The sequence below is a fragment of the Physella acuta genome, unplaced genomic scaffold (genome assembly GCF_028476545.2).
Source record: "Physella acuta isolate Inbredline_101_S28 unplaced genomic scaffold, ASM2847654v3 ptg001138l, whole genome shotgun sequence".
In the NCBI taxonomy this organism is placed as follows: Eukaryota; Metazoa; Mollusca; class Gastropoda; family Physidae; genus Physella; species Physella acuta.
In genome coordinates this window covers 367,695-390,002 of record NW_026732655.1, presented here as the reverse complement: position 1 = coordinate 390,002, position 22,308 = coordinate 367,695, and the positions used below count along the sequence as shown (strand labels likewise).

Below are 22,308 nucleotides of genomic sequence, written 5' to 3'. Positions count from 1 at the left end.
TGTGTATTTTGATATTTTCTACAGTTCTTAAAAAAGCCACTTATCCCCCCTCCCCACAATGTTTACTAAAAGCGTGATATACTTATTTGAGAACATTATTTTTTTTATACAATTAACAGGCACACTCAATGTAAGATTTGAACACATAAATCCAGATTTTGTATAATTTATATAAATGTAAAAACAAAACCTCCACCAAATTACATTTTTTAAAAAGGAAAAGTTAATACTTCTACAAAATAAAAGCATACACATAGTTAACCAAATAACATAACATTTATAAACATGAAATTTGTTTTGCAAAAATAGGTCTTAACTTTGAAAATACAAGTATGATCTTCACACTGGCGACGTTGTAATCGTTCCTCGTTTTACCATGTAACAAGGTTTATGGAGAGGTGGTGAGATATGTGGATATGACAACATCTTAAATGTATCGCTTGTCACTTTTACTGTTAGTTTAATTGACAAAGCTATGCCTCATTTAAGTTCGTTCCCACTAGCAATATAGAATGAACAATTAGCCTACAATAACTAAACTACGTCCACTGTATGTTAATATACACTCACATTTACAAAGCTCAAGAAGCATACCATTTTTTAAATGATTAAATAGACATTACTTGATTACACTAGAGAGAAAGTAAAGTAGCGAAAATTCATCTAGAGTTTACCAAAGCCAATCATCAGGAACATTCATAAACACGCATTTTGTTTTTTTCCCAATAACATCACCGTGTAACTCTACGTACTTAGTTTCAACCATGGGAGGATCCCACGATGTTTTTTGTCTGTTATCATCAGTAAAAACAAAGCAAATTTCGTTGTAGAGTTTTGCTCCATACATTAAGACGTCTGTGGTATAATACTTCCAGACTATAAACCAGTTGTCTTTGAAATTCAAAGTATCGCCTTGTTCAATTACTTTGCAAGCTTGGCCGTCGCTGTATAAAAAGTCACAGTCTTTACCTAACAGCACAGTGGAACTTTGATTCTTGGAAGCTGTAGAAAATATTTTTTGCTTTTTGACGTTGAAATATGCTATTTTGCTCTTTCTATTAAATATTATATAATTGTTAAGAAATAAAATGCAATCAAAAATATCCACAGTGTTATCTAAAGTAATTGCGTGCTTTCCTTCCCAGTTACGTTCTTGTGCATTAATGTCAAAGCTTGACACAATCAAATCTTTATCCTGTACTTTAAATTCATAAATAAAAGGGTAGACCATAAAGTACCGACGTTCATTTAAAGAAACACCAACTCCTTCCAGGCTTGTAGCTTTAGTTGGTTCTGTGACTTTAAAAGTTTCTAACCGGCCGTTTACTTCCGTAGTATAATAAAGGTCATTAGCAAACACATAGAAGTCTTGAATCTGTTCATTTATCTGAATCTTAAGTTCGTATCTTATTTCGGTTGCTAAGCTGTACATCCAAAATGTATTATTTTTGACATATACAGCTACAGTTTTATTTGCACTTTGATGATATTTAAAATCCACATAATGCCAACCAATCTCTTTATATCTCTTTGCAAGCCAAGCAGGAATTTCAAAAGGTTTTTCTTTCATGTACCTCTTTTCAATTTTTTGAAATATTTCTTTAATATGCCCAGTCAGTTGATCAAGACTAAATTTCTTTAGTATAATCGATCTAACTTCAAAAGCTTTGGCTTCTTCGTGGTGCCCCAGCCCTACTTGTTTAATATCAACAGTGGGATTAGACGATGTGCCTTGAACTTGCTCTGGATTATTTTGCTCCATTGCCTGATTTGGGTCCGGATCGTTTTTATCTAACCATTGGTCGACTGCTTGTACTAAATCATCAGTCGAGATACATTTGCTTTTGTTGATAATGTTTATCACCATTTCTGAGTTCAAGCCTAAAAATAACTGTGTTTTACAAAAACTATCAAAGTGTTCATCTATCAAATTGATCATTTTTTCTGTGACAATCGTAGACTCCATGGCTAAAGCATTTTTAAGCAAAAGTAAATAATTGCTTTTGACAAGATGACGAGCTACATATTTTTCACAATGATCTTCCCATTTCTTAATTCCTAGTACTCTACAAGCTTTCCATACATCAATCATGTTAAGTTCATTTAAAGACATTTTTTCCAATGTAATACCATCATGTACAACTTTGTAAATATCAGGATCACTTAATGTCTGTGTTATATCAATATCAGTATCAGACTTATACATTAATTCTTCTTTTAAAAAAGTTGAACATTCCATAAGCAGAGATTTCTTGGCTGTAAACTCTTGTTCTCCAACTCTGATGATGCAATCATCTGTCTTATGTCCGGTCATTGTTTTCTACAGTGATGCTTGGTGTTAATCTAAAATAAAAATAGTTTTTGTTTGTTTGAAACTATACTTTTTGTCTTTACAATTACACATGTACCTACCACAGTTAACGTTTTCATCCTTCTCATGTTTTCAGGCGTATGAATAAGTGAAGCAAAATGTGTTTGGGAGAAAAATATATTAAATGCAGAACGCGATAGAGAGAATGTAAGAAAAAGAGCGATAAAGAAATAGGAGGAAAGATTGAAAATGAGAGACGGAGGGAAAAATGAGCATTAGAGAGAAAATATGTGAGAGTAGGCCTATAGATAGGAATGAAAGATAGAGCTAAAGAAAGTGAGAGAAATGTACTATAATTAGACAGAAAAAAAGAAAAAAATGATAATGATAAGGGTAGATATGATGAAAAAATGAGAATGAGGGACATAAAATAACAAAGTATTGATAAAGACAAAGAATGATACGTGAGAGACAGACAGTAAGTGTGAGTGAAAACGTTGTAGCTAGATACACGAAAATATGGATTAAAAGAGTGAGCAATTAAGACTTGTTTTTGATGATTCATGTTTTGTCGTTTTAACTTCTTATCACATCATCGGACCTAGCCAAAGCTTATTACACAGCTTGGTGACAAAAACGCAAAACGGAAAGGAAAAATAAAAAAGGCGGAGGATAAACATAAGAGAATGAACAGTTTAAACATTGGGTGTGACACTGATGATGCTGGAGGACGGAGAACGATGGAGGGAGTTGGTCAAATATACCGTTTTGATGCCACGACGGTTTACCATGCTACTTATCAGACAGATGGATTCTATTCCGTGTTTTTACTTTTTCGTCTACGAAGTATAGAGGATTATTGTAATCGTCACCCGAAATAACTCAAATGTAATAAAATGAATAAAATAAGATCTAATACTTATGTATAAAAATTCGTCCACCTAACTGAAACATTACTCGATCTTTCAAAAGTTGATATTCACCTTTTGCATACAATGCAGTACTTAAAATGTGAAATTTCAGCCATCTAATTTAAACCATGCTATAGTTACTTGTTTTTTGAAACACAAAACGGAATTAAAATACAAGTATCACTTCCGGTTTATGAAAAGCTAAACTTTTGGTATAGTACATTGATATGAGATTTCGTCACCCTAACTGGAACGATACTCAAGTTTTCGCAATTGCAAAAACTAAGTAAATAATGTGTGAGGTGTAAAACTTCGAAAATTGTCAAAATTTACCTATTCAGCACGGTTACAATACTTCATATATACTCTATATATGAGAAAGTAAAAATTAAGTATTAAAAACAAATTAATCAAAAACATAAATGTAGCACTATTGTACTCGAAGTACCATCCTCCTTACTATTATGTAAGAAAATACTTGAACGTTTTGGGGGGATCACATTCGCTTAACTAAAAATACCTAAAAAAATGTGTACTTCTTAGCATGGCTTAGCCAAAAACTCACAAAAATAAGGAAGAAATGTTTTTGTGTAAAGCAGTGGCGGAACTAGAAAAAAAGGGCCACCCCGCAAATAATTTTTTGGGCCCCATATATATATATATATATATATATATATATATATATATATATATATATATATATATATATATATATATATATATATACAAAATACGAAAATGCCAATATAGAGTACTCATTTCGGGTTTGATGGAGGTTTAAAAAATTAAAAATACTTCATTTTTTAAAACTAAAAACCAGTTACAACAACACGTCAATTGTGTGAGTGCTTATTAGTCTATTTTGAAAATCTTTATTGTATATGTTTGCTATAATGCTGCCTAAAAGTAAGTCGGTCAAAAGAATATGAAGCATGAAAGCTTTGTATGTATAATGGTTTTTCGCGTTATGTTTATTTTCAGTTTTTTTTTCGTTTTTATATTATTAGTTTTAAATAAATTTCCTGTCTATGCTTTGTTATTCTTTATTATGTATTTTTTAAAAATAATAATTAAGAGCAGTAATTGCTTTTTAATTTGTTTAGTGCAAATCTATTAAAGGGGCTTGAGAGCCACATATTTGACTATTTAAAAAAGGGAAATAAGTCATGGCAGTGGCTTGAACGTTTGCCTATCTTTCACGCGATTCATTTATTTTCAAAAGAATTTTGCCCACAACAAAGTGTGTTTGACTGTAGGAGAAAGAGGACTCGTGATGGTGTCTATAGAATGAAGATAATGAAACCTCAGCTAAAGTATTTTTTTTTTACAAAAAAAACCATCAAGTCAAAAACGCAAGATTTTTTTTAACTATAAAAAAATTGATTATGGTCGGCTGCGGGCCCCTAAACGGCCCGGGCCCCCCGCATTGCGGGGTCTGGCGGCACTGTAATTCCGCCCCTGGTGTAAAGTGAGCGTACAATAGTATGATTTTGATGTAGCAGGCTACTGCTAAAATGTATTAAAATGGATTATAATACGGAGAAAACAAATTATGATGGTCACAAAATGTGTTATTTGTATGTGTTGAAATATATCCAACTGAGTTAACTCAACATATGGTGAACATTTTTGTTCTGATTGCAGTTAAGCTCTTATAGAATTTTTTTTCTACATTTAGCGAAGTTCGTTTTTTTACTTTCTAGTATATACGAAGTATAGAGAAAGTATTGTAATCGTGCACAAAAATCACTTGAAATTTTAACAGTTTTCACCGTATTATACCTCAGTCCTTTATCACATCCGAAGTATAGAGGACTTATTTTAATCGGGCAAAAATTATCAATCCAGATTTATTAAAATTAAGAGGTTTTATGCGTAATCCAGTCTGAAAAACTGGGCTTTGCTATTCTGTCCGTATGTCTGTGTGTCTGTGTGTGTGTCTGTGTGTAAACACGATTACTTGAGTACCGTTACAGCTAGGTTGATGAAATTTCATATATAAGTATTTTATCAAAATCGTAGATCCGTTTCAACTTTTGAGTGATTCCCGATAACCGAAAGTGGTACTTTTTCTACTTTGAATTTTTAAAAAGCCTATAACTTGAGTACTATTTCAGATAGATAAATGAAATTTCACATGTAAGTAAAAGATCTAATTCTCTACCTTCTATCAAATATTAAGTAGTTTGCGTTGACCGGAAGTAGTAATTTACGCTACTTCCAATTTCTCAAAAACTAATGTAAATTTTTAAAGTACTAATAATATTGCACACTATTATGCACATTTTGTTTTGGCGTTCGCTTGGTGCGCAATTCTTTTTACTACGAGATTCTATTCTATTTTTAAAAGTTTAAGTAATTAAAAATCATGTCTATATTCCGAGTTATATAAGAATATTCGAGAAAGTTTAGGGGAGATCTCTCCCGGTTTATTTTTACTTATAACTACTTATGGAGCTGCTTAAAGATCTTTAATATAATCATTCTTTTTTGCGTTAAACGTCATTTGCATTAATCTAACAACGTGTTTGATACGCTTTCATACAATAAAATAGAAACATTGGTTGTCTTAAACCCATCGTTATCAACAGCTTCACCTATTATAAAAAAAACATTATTTAAAGTATCGTGAAAAGATTAAAATCATGTATATCAATCAATTTATTCTATGCAATAATGCTTTTTTTTCATTAATACACTGTTTGACATATATTTTATATTTATACACGTGATTACTTATGAAATCAAAACTGCCGCACTTGTATTATTTAATTTTGACACATAGAGAAGTCACATTATGAAAAAAAATGTCAGGCTGAATAAAAAGGTAACAGAAATAAAACCCCTAAACGATTTTCGCTGGAAATATCAACTAATTCCAGGTAGGTAAACTTCATCTTATAAGATAATTTGATTATCTCGCAATAACTAGAATGTCTTAAGGCTATAATTAATTATGATTTTGTTGTTAAAATATACTTTAGGAGTACAGCAATTGCGACATATATTTGTGGAACAAATATGGTTCGATTACTAATTAAATGTATTTAACAATTAATAACAGTTGACCAAATGAGTGGGGCGAGCCAGCAGACCTACAAACCAATATTCAGCTAGTTTTAACTTTAAAAAAATAGTCCTAAGAATTCTAAAATTTTAACTTAAAAATGTTAGCACGCAAACACATGTGTAAATGATACAATACTCTGACCCTGTTTAAGACACACAATAGAGGATATTGTGTTGACAGATTGAAAACTGCCTGATCGGTTGTATTTTTCATTTATTAGAGATGACACTTTTCTATCTCATTAAATTATCATATTTCTTTCATATGTTTTGAAGTTTATTTGTTATTGCTGATTTCTTAAACAAAAACCATGCAATTGCAAATGTTTTTTGTTTACTTCGATGTGGTTCAGGGACAGTAAAAAAATATATAAATCTTAACACAAGCTGAATTAAATTTTACACTTGAGTATTTATATCAAAAGTAAATAATATTGTCTATTAAATGATAACTTCGTACCTATACTAGTTGCAGCGTTAAACATAGATAATGGTGTGATTTCAAAATATAGACTCGTCATTTTACGAGATAAGTTAAAGACAAAAATACATAGCTTACCTTTCACGTATAAAAATGGTGGTGAATATGCGAGTTGCAAAAATACCTCAATTGGCTTGTGTTAGTAAAGCTGATTTTTATATATCTGAAAATAAAAATAAAATACCGATTAGAGTTGTCTAGTTTAGTTTGGAAGTTTCAAATGTGATAGACGTGAATCCATAATAAAATACACGATGAGTAGAATTTTTCAAATTCCAGTTAAATTTGATAAAGTAAGTTACGACAAACATGTTAATAATTATAGTTATGTTCACCATAAAATTAGCACACAAAAAAGTAAACATGCCTTGCCGGATTGAATCGCTTTGCCACAAGATTACAAAAAGATACATTCTTTTAACGATATTGTTTATTCGTAGTTCAGAGTAGATTGGGTGCCTAAGAGATAATCAGTGTACCTTACGACTCTATATGTCGCCTGCGATTTTAAATTTCATTGTGTTTAAAAGACTTATATAATTCATTCGTAGGCCTACATTTGTTTATTTTCCTTAAATGTAATGCTATTTTCAAGTAAAAAAATCAGTAGTGTGAGGGTGTCAGAATCTCAAAGAATGCACAACCAACACGATTGAGGCTAGGTATCACAGTATCCTTTATTTCTCTTCAAACGCGCCACCTAGTCCCACATCAACATGTTTGTGTTCACCCCCACTTTCAACTGTCTTCCGCATTCATTCCTACACACCACCTTTCTCCCGCTCACAACACAGCCACTGCCACTCGACCATTCGCTTCCCTTGTTACCCTCGTTCACTCCGTACAACAACATACACGTCAACACACCCGGCCTCGCGTCTCACTACATGATACATACACACACGCAGTGATCCGTTCCACGTATTCACCTTTCATACACATTACATCACCACAAGTAGCCTAAAATGTCTTCTGCTTAAGTTCTTCCTATTTATCAAATCAAAAACATTGCGGACGAATTAGATGGGGTTTAGTTGACTGTTGTCTTTTGTGTCTCCTTCAATTCAATATGTGTTTGAGTTTCTCTTCAAGCTAGTGGGTTGATTTCATGATAAAAATTCATAAAACGTTTTAAAGATATCAATAAGCTAAATTGTCCTTTCCAATAAAATGATGTTTTTCAATTAATATATTTATATACTTAAATGAAGCCTGTCGCTTGACCTATTTTTTTTTACCGTCGTCATGGTAATGATGGCTGCCGAAAACGACGATAACGTGATTCTGTTTCTTCACAATGTTTCATGGTCATTTCAAAAACATACACTTATTAACATTATTTTTGCGTATTATTCGATGATACCGATCTAGTTTTAACAATGGATGATTAATGTTTGATGATAACTTGCCATTGAAATATTTTTTGGGCCTAATCGCTGAGAATATGACGTAGCACGTAAAGTAAGCAAAACTTAACTACTGTATTTAACATTAATGTAAAAACACTGAAACTGTTTTTAAGCAATAGAAAATTGTATGTTACTTCCGACTAAACAAATTTTGTTAATTAAAAAAATAAGCAAGGTAAAAAATTAACTTAAAACAAATTTGATCGAGACAACAGCTAACTAAGCCCGCCCATTTTGCCAGCCGTGTATTTCAATTAGAAAAAATCTAGCATACGACACATTGCTGAACGTCAGTGAACGGTTTTTCGCGTAACAACAACACTCATTAAAAACTAACCCACCGTATCACTGAGTATCAGTCATATCATCGTTGCTATTTAAAAACAAACGAGTTTTTTTTTCACAAATCAATTTTCCTAGGCTTCAGATTAATTTTGATAATTAAAATTGATATCAAATTAAAAGTAAATAAATGCATTTTTAATTGTTTAAGTAATCTTGAACAATATTTAAGTTTAAAATCGTAGGCGACACCCTGCTTTAAAGACAACTATAAATCTATGACGTTTACCTTTGTAATGGATTGATGTTTTTATTATTACACACTGGACGATAGAGCCATGTTGATGTATAACTAGCTTTATTCGAAACCGGAAGACACATGACAAAACCAGGGGACATCACTCAAAACAACATAAATATAAGACTAATACAAGAAGAGTGAGTTCCCTTGACTTCACAATTCTCAATATATTACATCCCTTTACCCTTAGTAAACAACAACACAGCTCTCAATAGAACAAATGATAGTATCCTAAAATCACCAAATATATTGTAACATGAACATTTTATGATTTGAATCATTTGGTAGACTACACCCTTACAAACAAATGCAAAATATGCTACAACATAATTAAAATACAAAACAATGATGTCAAAGTCCTCTTGACCTTTAAAATCATAGGTCTAACTTATCTGGGACTTTGATTGTCCTGTTTGACCTTCTCAGTGGCTTTTGATTTGGTGACTCAAGATTCTGACCATCTGGACTCTCTAGCTCAGGAAGTCCAGGATCTAAATCATTAATTCCAGAATTTACATTTTCTGACTCTAGAGTACTTGGTTCACTCATATCAACAGAACTTGGTTGTGGAACAAACTGAGTTGGTGTGAACTGATCAGCTTTGGTGGGATTGACAGATTCACACTTATTATCTGCACAAGTTATTTTTAACTGGTCTGCTTGTCTACGGACAATAATTCCATCATTAGTTTTTACTTTATAAGACACAGGTCCTGTACATTGAACAATTTGACCTGGCATCCATTTTTCCCCTCTCCCATAATTTCTCAGATACATATTATCATCAACTCCAAATTCTCTTTCAATGGATGTTTTGTCATGATTTACTTTTTGTGTATGTTGATGTTTGTAAACAGACCTTTGAACAGTTGGATGTAGTAGGTCAAGGTGAGTTTTAATTTTCCTACCACACAGCAATTCGCATGGTGCAACACCTGTTGTTATATGAGGAGTTGTGCGGTATTTGGCTAAGAACCTGTTTACTCTTTCCCTGAGAAAAAATTTGTTACCGGTACTCATTTTTACCATAGCGGTTTTGAATACGCCTACCGCTCTTTCAGCCAAACAATTCCCAGCAAGATGATAGGGTGATGTGGTTATATGCTCAATACCATTTGCTACACAAAACAGTTTAAACTCATGAGCAGTGAAACTAGGCCCATTATCTGAAACAATTTGATCGGGTAATCCATGAGTTGAAAATATTTCCTTAAGTTCAATAATGGTATCACTTGCAGTGATTGTGTTCATGATTTTAACTTCTAACCACTTAGAATGTGAATTCAAATATTAAGCGTAACGGCTCTAAGCTTGTCAAAATATTGCGCTACCAACGTAGGCTACTTAATTAATGGAGTTAAAAAAATTCTTGGAAAACGAAAGTGAAACAAACAGCATGGCATATATCTAGGCCAAGGATCTCTAAAACTGCGTTAGACTTGCTACATGTATACTATAGACCTACACGTCTAGGAAAAAAACAACTTCGCAATACGTGAGTACCCTCTTCCCCCCCCCCCACCCACCTAAACATGTTCTGATAAAATTAAATAATGGCTTCTTTTTAGACGTGTCTAGTATACATTTGGATATAATACTTATTAATAAATGTACCTCAACCTAACTGAACCAGTATTTAAAAAATCGTTTGTACCAATACACAGAGACACATACAAGTAGTTGGCAATCTTTTGCCTCTAAAAAGTTAACAATTGTTTCGCCTCTAATTAGTACGCAATCTTTTTCCACTAAGTTATTTTACGTCACGGAAATTTTTTCAAACTTTTCCATGACGTTGACGTCATACCGGTCGTCCGGGGCGGAGCAGACTATAAAAAAATTTCCCGCCCAAAAATTTTTTTGACGCGGCGGACTTTGATACACCTGAAGAGCTGGCCGTGTATTTGCGGAAGTTGTCGCAAGACAAACAGCTGTACCTGCAGATGCTGGAAGAAAAAAACAAATACCGGACCGTGCCGGAGGTGCCGTGGACGTGCAACTTGTGCCGGAAGATGATGCAAGACTCCAGTGTACAGTGGTACCCGGATATCTGGAGTTGGTACGTGCAAGATCAGTGCCACAATCCTAAGACAGTCTAGTTTAGTCCAATATTAATCAAATGCTTAACAAAACCAAACTAACAACTCAAAGACAGTTCAATTTTGACAAACATTCAGCACACACTTTCAATATACAGTGGTTATGGGACATTTGGATTTGGTACGCACAAACAAGTTTCTCAGTCCTTCAGCGTGTATTAATCATTTTTGTAATCTTTTCAAATCACTCAATTAATATAAAAAAGTGGATGTTGATAACCAAAGTTTATTTGTCGTTGATGAAACTATTCATCACAAGCTACAAGTATTACTGTAATTGAAAAATACATAAACTACAATTAACAACACGATAATCCCTACATTGGAAAACATAAAAAAATATTTCTAAATTTTAGAATATCAAAAACCCGTGTATAGGAAAAGTTACAATAATATTCATAACATATTGTATTCGGGATATATACAAATTGTAGCTGCAATCAGGTCAATTCAATTAGTAATAAAACAGATAGTGTTAGTTACAAGTTAAAGATAATTACAAATGCTATGGACGTTTTGACCAAAGGTATTCGTTAGCACACAACAGTGTGGTTACAGTTTAGACAGAAAAGACAAGCAGTAACAACATTTTGAACTTAGCTCGACAGTAAAAACACGTCGTGTCTCAATGCCGCGATATCCAAAAGAAAAGACGGTGAAAAAGGACGCTTGCCCAACGAATAGGGAGGGGGGGGGGGGGGTTGGGCGCGTGGTGTATAGGGGAGGTGGGGGTTGGTTAGGTGAAAGATACCTCAGAGGCGTCCCGAAGCGAGAGCGGGGGTTCGGACCGCACCGGATTACATGATTTATATACAAAATTTACAAAATAAATGTTTTTTTGCTAGTGCAATGGTTGGTTAATTAGAGTTAAAAAGTAATTTAAGTGCATAATGACGATCCCGACAAGGGAGGCGTGGGGGGTACCATTACGTAAACATGTAAACTATAGAGAAAACAATGCTATACCCAGCTGTATTAACAACCGGCCTATAGATAAACATTAAAAGTATTAAACGAGAACACTTTGAAGCTATTACTGGGAGGTGGGGGGGGGGGGTCACACCTAATGCAAAATTTACAGAAAAGGGAAGGGGTAGACACCATGAAGTGCCGAACCGTGTAGCACCCAACATAGCCACGCCACAGATATATGGTATTATTTCAAAATGAAAGTAGATGATGATTTATTATCTATGACTATATCAATACCAAAATGATGTTAAACCTAAAATATATAGGGTTGAATGTTAAAAAATATATATTTTATAAACGCATTAACCTACTAGCCATAATCAGTTTTAATTAATTTATGTTTTGTATGGTTGCCTACAAAACTGCTGAAATAGTGACATTGAGAATAATTAACCTACACCTACCAGTCTATTAACGGAATTCAAAAACGTCAAAATAACATCTGATCATCAAAATAGGGGACAGTTATCGTTTGCCGATGTTTTATTTGGAATAAATACCTATAATGTTTTAAATGATAGCACTGTGTTTTTGTTCTGCGTGGCTTGTGGGTCGTCCATAAATGACGTCACACTCCTAGGGGGGAGGAGGGTCGGTAATTTGTGACGTTGAGTGATTATTAAAAAAAAAGCAATGTTAGAAAATGAGTTTTAGCCTTGTTTTCCTGTTTTAGAAAACGGTTTTAATAATTGTAATAGGAATTGATCAAAATACTCTATATTGACTGAGTTATGACAAGATTTTTGAAAAATATCGATGTTTAAAGAAAAATTTAACAGCACTTTTGAGGGGGGGGGGGGTTGTAGACTGAGGTGTGACGTCATTTTAGGACGGAGGGGAGGGAGGTAAAAATAGTCCAAAAAGCGTTATGTCATTCATGGATGACCCCTTGATTTTTTTTTGTTTACATGAAAGTGTCACGTCTTGTTGACAAGTTAAATTCTATTTTAGTTACCAAAGTGAAGAAACTATATTTTGTGTATGTCACAGTAGCGCATTAGCTCGTTTCGGTTTTAGCTTATATTTAACCATGGAAAATCTTAGGGTCGAAACTGTTAGGGTCGAAACTGTTTTCATTTCTCTTTCTTTGAGTTTATCTCTAAAGCTTTGTATTAAATAACCCATGGATATATTTAATAGCATTGTTTAAAATAACGCCTTATTCAAAAGTCTTTATTAACCCAAACCCTGCTAAAGTCTCACTTATGGGATGCTTTAATCATTAGGTCATGTAAGCAACATATGGAAATACTGTTCAACTCTCTTCATACAAGGGATCTCAAGCCAGTGTTTCTTCCACACTTTTTTCTCCGGGATCCCTGGAAGAAACACTAGCTCAAGCTATATATAGCAGAAATGAGACTTAGCGCTGTACTGTTGCCAGAGTTTCTTCCAGGCATCTCTTCGCCCCCCGAAAAATTTTTACCGCCCCCCGAACGAAATGAAATTTATATAATTTATATAGAAAATATATACTTTTAACAGTGTCCGCCCCCCCGAAGAAAGTTTACCGCCCCCACGAAGATTTCAAGTGCCCCCCCCCCGGAGAAAAAAGTCTGGAAGAAACACTGACTGTTGCTATGCCTAATAACATTCCCCTCCAAAAGTTCTCCATACCAGTTTTAATTTGTTAATTTTTAAGACACTTTTTATGGACATTGGTGGTGCTAGAATTCGAGTTGTTTGGATAGTAATGTGCTTACATGGATGATAGGCGTGAAACCCAATATAAATCCCCAAAGACGGAATCGAGCCTTATAAATGGGATGTCTGCACAGACGCCTGTGAATTTCATATATGGATTATATAATAAATGACGGGACTCGTGAAAGGTCCATCAACATGATCGGTCTTTTTAAAGATTTTCTTAGCAATGTCAGGGCCAATTCATTCAGGTGGTATTGAAACATGACATGATCCAGCGTTTTTTTTTAAAGCAACCTAGATGCTGTAGACAATGTAATCATTGGTCTGACAATATTTGATACAATGTTGTTCAATAAAATGTGTATGTATACACCAGAATAACAACAAAAGTCTGGTGTTTTTCAAAGCTACATATCCATAGCCAATAACTTACAAATGATATATATTTCAAAATTTTATCAATAAAAAAAAATCGATAGTCATTCCTTCATTTAGTGCCCAAGAAAGAACTAAACCATATTTTAAAAATATAATAATGTGATGACTTAGTATCATATGGGTTAATTAATTTTCACAGCTATTTGAAAACAGTTTAGTATAAATTTTAAAGGATTTTACTTTTATCCAAATGATTTGTTTTATTTTTGTGCGAAGTCAAAAAACGGAGGTAATAAACTACTCACTTTAGACTCGTGAATAGAGATCGCTATTGTTTTCCTGATAGATAGAATTTTAATAGCCCTCTTTGTTAAGAGCAATTTCACTTACACTTGCCTGCAAATAGCCGATCTAATTCGTGTGTTATCAACCGATAGAAACCACTTTGCTTGCATATATATATATATATATATATATATATATATATATATATATATGCCTGTTTATCCTTAATTAGCAAATAGGGGTGCTCATAAGATCCTTTTAATAGATTTGAACTAAAAGAAATAATAAATAAAAATATCAGGCCTACTTATCTTAATTATCATTTCTTTTTAAAAAATAAAGTAGGTCTACTTACTAAAGAATGACATTGTATGAAAAGGAAAAGTATTTAAAATTAATAATATGAATACAAAAAAAAACATAGAAATAAACATAACACGAGACACCATTACTTCTACAAAGCTTTCATGCTTTACATTCTTTTGACCGACAATAGATTACGAGGTCTTATAGCAGAGATAAAATCAAACTGATTTTCACAAAACACACTAATACACTTACACACATAATATGATGTAGTAATTTGTTTAAATTAAAAAAACTTAAAAAAAAAACCCAAACAGGCATGCAATGAGTATCCTATGTACGTCGTTTGTGTTTGTATATATATATATATATATATATATATATATATATATATATATATATATATACATATATATATATATATATATATGGGGGGGCCTACACATTTTTTTGCGGGGTGGCCTTTTTTCTAGTTCCGCCACTGAATTAATGCAAAATTATTCTAACACATTTTACTCAATATAAAAATAATAATAAAGTCTATCAAATTTACTTTAAAATGGTTTAATTTAACATTTAAAGCCATACCCCCAAAAGCAGAATTTGGGGCAAATATAGCCGGACCTGGGGCATTATCTCCTTGTTTAGTCTAACTCCACACTAAAAACAATTGATTTCTAACCTTAAACTGGTTAATGCTATATACACACACATTAAATAATACCAGTTATCACTAGGCCCCATTGGACCCCTCCACAATTGATACAATTGCAGGTCTACATAGGGCTTACAGTCTAGTAGCTTACAGTAGGCACGTTTATCATTAGTATACCTAGTGTGTAGCTGTCCAGAGTTAACATTCTTGGATGTAAAAAGGGGTGGTGCTAACTAATCTGCCTTAATGCTTTCCCCTGATAAGCCATGTTTGCTATACATTACATAACATGACATGGAGGTGAGAAATGTTGAGGGGAGAGCAGTGGTACTGCTTTCCCCTTTGTTATCCTTGCTGGACCCTGAGGGCCATAAATTACATAAGGAGATGCTATCTCTGGTTGGCTGAGATCTAAGAACTAAGTCCATGTTACCTACAAAGAGATGAAGTTTTATGGTGGGTTAGATACAGGTGGGGGCTGGGTATCATGGAGGTGAGAAATTGTGAGGGGAGAGCAGTGGTACTGATTCCTCTTTGGTCTCCACCCGGCTAGACCATGAAGGTCTTATATTACATAACATGCACCCCAGATTGTCTGAGATCTGTAACTGTAATCCATGTTACCTACAAAGAGATGAAGTTTTATGGTGGGCCAGAAACTGGTGGGGGCTGGGTATCATGGGGGTAAGAAATTGTAAGGGGGGAGCAGTGGTATTAATGTGTCTGTTTACTTCCCTGCTGGACCATGAGGGTCATAAATTACATAACATACCACCCCAGATTGGCTGAGACCTAAGAGCATTTATTCCTGTTACCTACAAAGAGATTAGAAGTTTTATGGTTGGTTAGAAACAGGTGGGGGCTGAGTTGGCTGTATTGCCCCTTAGGGGTAATAAGTATGTGTACAATTTTAAAAATTACCTGGCTAACATCAGATGGCTGAATTTTTACTTTTTAGCAGGTTAGAATTGTATTTATATCATTTAGACACAAATCTGTTTAACAATTAATACATTTTGTGTTAACTATTCTTATACCAGTGTCATATTCAGTGATCTAATAAATGAGAAACTTGCACATAGGGTATCAAGAGTCACATAACAGTATCTGTTATAACTTTTCTGAACAGGCAAGCTAGTAGACAAAATTAATATATTCATGTAGATTTAGTTATTATCTAACAAATAAAACCATTATGGTAATGATCAGTCAAGCTTTACTCTGATAATGATAAAAACTTTATAGCATGGTAAAATGGGACAAATGTCGGCCATTTTGTTTTGGCACCAATAATCACTGTGAAAATAAAATTCACCAAAATAAAACTATTCTAGCCATAGCTATAAAAATAGTGTTACAATGTACAACAACCAATGCTCTAATACGGGAACAAAGAATGGGCTTGAAAAACTCATTTGGTTTATTACAAACGCCCTCCTTTACCCTACATGTCAGAACAAGTAGGCCAAGAGAAAAAGAAGGAAATCTCGTGGTTACTTATAATTTTTAAAAATTCATTTTTCGTTTAACATGTTTATATTAAATTAGCAATAGTGGTAAGTTTGTTATTGGTTTAATTATTACACAGCTTATATAAAGGGTGTTAGGCTCATTTGTTTCTTAAACCTAAGCAAAGCTAGGCAGTATGAGTATGCCTAGTGGGTAATCTATCGTTTTGGGTACGTAAAATCGCCCGCGACTAGTAATGTGAAAAACAGGTGACTCCTTACATTTTAATACTTATTTCACATTTTTGAGGAGGATTTATGTTTTAAAAATACAAAAATGTTTCCTTGTTTCATTTATGTACCTGTTTTTAAACAATTGAATTAAAACTTTTCAGTAATAAATGAAGACTAGCGATGTTTCCAACAGATGCAACCATGCTCATTTACTATAGCAGCCATCTTGTTAAAGTTTTATTTTTATAGACTTAAAGCGCAAGATTCAGGCGGAAGTCACTCTATTTTACAAATGGCTGCTGTTTATATAGCAAACCTTGCTTGTAGACACTGCTGTTTAAAGTTAATTTCTGGCCTATATTGATATATTTAGCCATTGATTTAGGTTTATTATTCATTTATCTAGTTTTATTTGACACAAACATATCACAATATACTTCTATTACAGCCTTGACAATGAGGTAACGTTTTCGTACATTAATAGCCGCGGGCGATTTTACGTACCCAAAACGATAGATTACCGCCTAGTGTTATATATATCTAGTCTATATCTTAATACAAGATGAACTAGAATCTCGTATTGATACCAAAAGCGATTATTCTTGTTTCCTAAATGATAGCTGTGGTTTCTACCAGCTGCAGGTTATGGTATAACTTGAAAACAATACTATAGACACTTCACTTTGATAAATTAAAACAAATAAAAATGGCATACCTTTAACACGTCTCAAAATGGCGGCAACCGTGTAAGCCAGTGTACCGCGAAAAGAGCAGGAGCGAGATGAATACATAATAAAAACACACATTGTAGAAAAGAAATTAAACTGTATTCCCTTAATGTGGGGAACATGTGGGGAAAATTAGAGATAGCATATATTTCAAAATGAAATTTGTTAAGTCAACCAAGAAATAAGCACACACAAATTGAATGCAAAGTTGTGTTACTTTGCCATCATTCAAGTATTATAATAAGACCATTTAACACCACAGTTACATAGCCAAGATCGTCTCATGGGTGGGGGTGAGAGGGGGGGGGGGGGTTCAAATTTTCCCCCTCATTATATTACTAGCCATCGGTACCCGTTACACGGGTAATTCTGGTGACTCTGGGTTGTTGCTCGTAATTTTTAAACTCGACTAATTTCAAATAAAATTATAACACACAAAAAACAGGATCTTTTCCCCGTCACATTGATACCAATTTGTGTCTCTAGCTTAATTAGGAGCTAAGATATGGCCTTTTAAAAAATTGTGGGCGTGGCTAAAACAGCTTAGACCTTCGTGACTCAAGTCAATGTTACGCAAGCAAAAAAATTGGCAGAGATAGTTTTTTTCATTGCATCATCACGCATTCGCCTTTTCCGAAAAATTAAAAAAATATTATAATTTTATTCGCATTTTTTGAAAAACTAAAAAATTATAATCAAGCTTAAAGCCTAAGTTACACTGGACTGGATGTGATTTGACTGAGTAATTACATGCCATTGTCAACCTCATAACATATTGACTTACTTATTACTCCGTGTAAAAAAAAATAATGTAGGTAGACTCCCTATAAATAAAACTAGATCTAGTTTTTGAAAAACGATTTATTAATATTTAAACTGTTACTTCTATTATTAGATAATAGAAATGCATATATTACTGCACACGTTCTTCAATATTATTGTAATGAACGATATTACTTGGGTAGATGAAGTAGAGTAGACCTTGACGTTACTTTCTCAGCCCCCCCCCCACCCCACCTCCTTGTACTTGATAGCAGGAGGCCTTAATAAAATTACAAAACAAAATAAAAAGGAAACAGCTGTCAAAGTGTGTACCAGTGTTTATTTATTACTAGTAAACTATTCAATGTAAATTGTTACCATGTGAGAAACACAGCATACTGACATTTCAATGTTTTCTAAAAGAAATATAATCTGTACACGAGTGAAACAATTTTAAAAAGTGGAACACCATCATGTCACTCGGGCACAGGTGCATAGTGTGACAGCCAATGAATTCACGACTTTCCAAATAACCCGGCGCACTGTGCGCTGAACCATTCAGCCTGTAGTTCTTTATTCTTTTACTGTGTCAAGCTATGGCAGTTGAATAAAGCTTTTTGTCCAAAATAACTATTTCGTTAACATACCCTTCACCCACCCACTCTACAGATGTGCTTAACATCTATTTTATAACGAGATAAGTTTAAAAAAAAACCCCATAAACAGCTTACCTTTCAATTTCAGAGTTTCTTCCAGGCATCTCTTCGCCCCCCTCCCCCCCCCCCGAAGAAAGTCTACCACCCCCCCCCCCCCCCCCGAACGAGATGGATTTTATATAGTAAACATACACTTTTACTAGTGTCCGCCCCCGAAAAATGTTGACGTACCCCCCCCCCCCCCCCGAAAATTTTAAAAGCCCCCGCCCCCCGGAGAAAAAAGTCTGGAAGAAACACTGGCCAATTTAGTTGTGGGAAATGAATGTACTATACAAATATGCTACGTGACAAGTGTGGGAAATGCTGGCTTTATATACAGACAACCCGAAACAGAAACTAAAATACTGATCTGATGAGAAATGTCTAGTGTACATTGGGAGAGGCAGAGGAGGTGGGTATGGGGTTGAATACTAAATGCACGCTGTGTAAAAAATATTTAGCTTTCCGTTCAGTATTTCTTCCAAACTTTTTTCTCCGGGGGGGCACTTGAAATTTTCGAGGGGGCGGTAGACTTTCTTCGGGGGGAGGGGGGAAAACTGTTAGAGGTATTTATTTTCTATATAAAATATATAAATTTCATTTCGTTCGGGGGGGGGGGGGGGGCGGTAGAATTTTTTCGGGGGGGGGGGGGGGGGGGGGGCTTTGCCCCCTCGAAGAGATGCCTAGAAGAAACTCTGTTTCCGTTTTTATTTGGCAAATATAGTTACCTAAAAATTTTTAAAATTAAACAGTAACTAATAATTGCTTTCTTTAAATTGCTTTCAATAAATCTTTTAAATAATCTTTCATATTTTGTAAAAAAAAAAATATCTCTAGCCTAAAAAAATTTCCATAATACAATATTTTAATGTTATGAAGATTATCAGCTAATTAAAGATGTTACTATCATGACTGTCTTATAATGTCTGTAAAACGGTGCTAGCCAAAATCTCCATAGTTACAGCTAAAACATTTGGGAAAACAAAATTAAATGAGAATCTTATAACTGAGCTAATAGATATTAGTACATATACTTATATGCAAATCGTAAGTTATTATGAGGAATTTTCTTTTTGTAGTTTTGTTGTGCTAAACTATGTTAAACTAGCCCTAAAGTTTAAAATATTGCTATCAACGATACTGTCTTATTCTTGTTGAGAGTAAGTCGTGTGTCTAAGAATCTTTGCGATACTGGTAGTTCCCAGAAAAACACGCAACGGGACCATACGCTGAACTAAACGAAATTAGAGCTACACAAAATAAAATGCAAATCATAAGCTGAAATGCGGTATCTTTTTGAGGGTGAAAACATTTACTTTGTAAATTCCAACAATATACTTTATATAAACTATGAAAATATTTTTTTTTAAAATGGAGATTTCCATTGGCGATTGAATAAAGATTTATATCCAAAGTTGCTATTTCATTAACAAACCCTACTCCTAGCCACTACACGGTCGTGCCAAACATCTATGTTATAACGCGATACGTTTAAAAAAACAACAAAATAAAATAGCTTACCTTTCAAGCAAATCTAGTTATGTGCAATGTGTGTACTACATACATATGGTATGTGACTGGTGAGTAAGCTGGCTTTAAATACAGACTATACGAAACTGAAACTAAAATACTGATCTGATGAGAAATGTCAAGTGTACAGTGGGAGAGGCAGGGGAGGCGGGGGTGGTGTTGAATACGTGATGCATGCTGTGTAAAACATATTTTAATATCCGTTTTGATTGGCAAATAAGTTACAGAGGAGATATTAATCATTATGGTATTAAAACCAAAAACAATAAAAATGTATATTAGTTTGTACTGATTTGCGACTATTCACGCAAATAACAAAAAAGACAAAGACTATATATTATATAAATTTTATATATATATATATATATATATATATATATATATATATATATATATATATATATATATATATATATATATATATATATATATATATATATATATATATATACAGTTGCGTAGCGAGGTCGGTTGTCACCCGGTGCGGCACTTAATGGTGTCACCCCCCCCCGAGGCATAAAGACCCTTCCCAGGGACAAACTTTCGAATTTTCGATTTGCACCCCCCCCCTCAAGTTTTCGATATGCACCCCCCCCCCTCAAACTTTCGATTTGCACCCCCCCTCGAGTTTTTCTCTATATATTTTGCTGTTTTTTGCCTTGGTGTCACCCCCCTAAATGGTGTCACCCGGTGCGGTCCGCAACCCCCGCCCCCCCCCCCCCCCTCGCTACGCCCCTGTATATATATATAAAGCATAACGACACTAAGCAAGTCTTAATATTGCGCTACCAACCTAGGTTACTTAATGGAATAAAAAAAATTCCTGGAAAACGAAACTGAAACAAACAGCATGGCCAGGTGTTCCCAACCTTTTTTTTTTACTCTAGAGCACATTCTAAAATATCGGTAGGGTGGCGGGCACCACCTATTTTCAATCGACAAACCCCTTCCATAACTTGTCATTTTCCCATAATTTATTTTCTTTTTTTCATATAGTCATAATGTATTAATAAACAATAAACAAAAATGTTTCAAAATAATAAAATTATTTGGCATTTTTTTCAAATTGCAAACACAAAGAAAAATGTATTTACAAAACGTAAAGAAAGTAAACAAAACACATAAATACAGAGAAAACATTTAATTAATCGGCACCAGTCAAAAATAGTTCCTTAAACAACTCACCATCAATGTAAGGTTTCTTCTTTTTTGCGAGCATGTGAGATATTTTGAAAGAGGCAATAGTTTTCTTTTTAGAATTTTCCACATGTCTAGTGCAAACAGTCTGTTGTGCTGTTAGACTTGATTTTAGATAACAATTTTTTTCTTTCTTACTTCAGATTTAAGAGGATAATTCACATTAAAAGTGCCATAATTTGTCTGAAAGTGTCGTTCAACGGTATGTTTTTTTCGGCACTGCAATGCTACTACCACACAACAAACAAACGATTTATTTTTCAAATTAACGAAACAATATGATTCCTCCCAGTAAGTGTTAAAATTATAAGCTTTTAGCCTGTTAATTTTTTTTATAGAAAACTCCTAATTCGTGTTTCGTGTGACGAACATGTCTCTTATCTAACTGTCGCTACCAGAACAGGGCAGCAATCGCAATGACAACAAACCGGTTCCAGGCGGGGAATGCTTTTTGCACATCACTCCATGTACACACGGAAAACCCGAAGTGAGCCGATCATCGCCGAAGCAATCAGAGTTATGTGGCTTGTGATTTGGCGTCTTCGGCGTTTATCGTATCAGTTCGTGGCGTTCGTTCCATTCGTTCACTTCGGGTTTTCTGCGTGTAC

General features: G+C 34.0%; 1 protein-coding gene across 4 annotated transcripts; it reads right to left on the bottom strand.

Annotated features, from left to right (window-relative positions):
* Positions 1-223: 223 nt before the first annotated feature.
* LOC131956233 (uncharacterized) lies at positions 224-21,773 on the bottom strand. 4 transcript variants are annotated; one of them, XM_059320651.1, is made up of 3 exons: positions 21,689-21,773; positions 6,851-6,935; positions 224-2,343 (listed from the first exon to the last, which is right to left on the bottom strand). In XM_059320651.1, the coding sequence occupies exon 3, from the start codon at positions 2,312-2,314 to the stop codon at positions 671-673; it is 1,644 nt and encodes a 547-aa protein (XP_059176634.1). In that variant the 5' UTR covers positions 2,315-2,343; positions 6,851-6,935; positions 21,689-21,773; the 3' UTR covers positions 224-670. The 4 variants fall into 4 exon arrangements, with proteins under 4 accessions (XP_059176634.1, XP_059176636.1, XP_059176633.1 ...); XM_059320653.1 differs by lacking the exon at positions 21,689-21,773 and adding an exon at positions 20,495-20,573; XM_059320650.1 differs by lacking the exon at positions 21,689-21,773 and adding an exon at positions 17,504-17,543.
* Between the last annotated feature and the right edge of the window lie 535 nt (positions 21,774-22,308).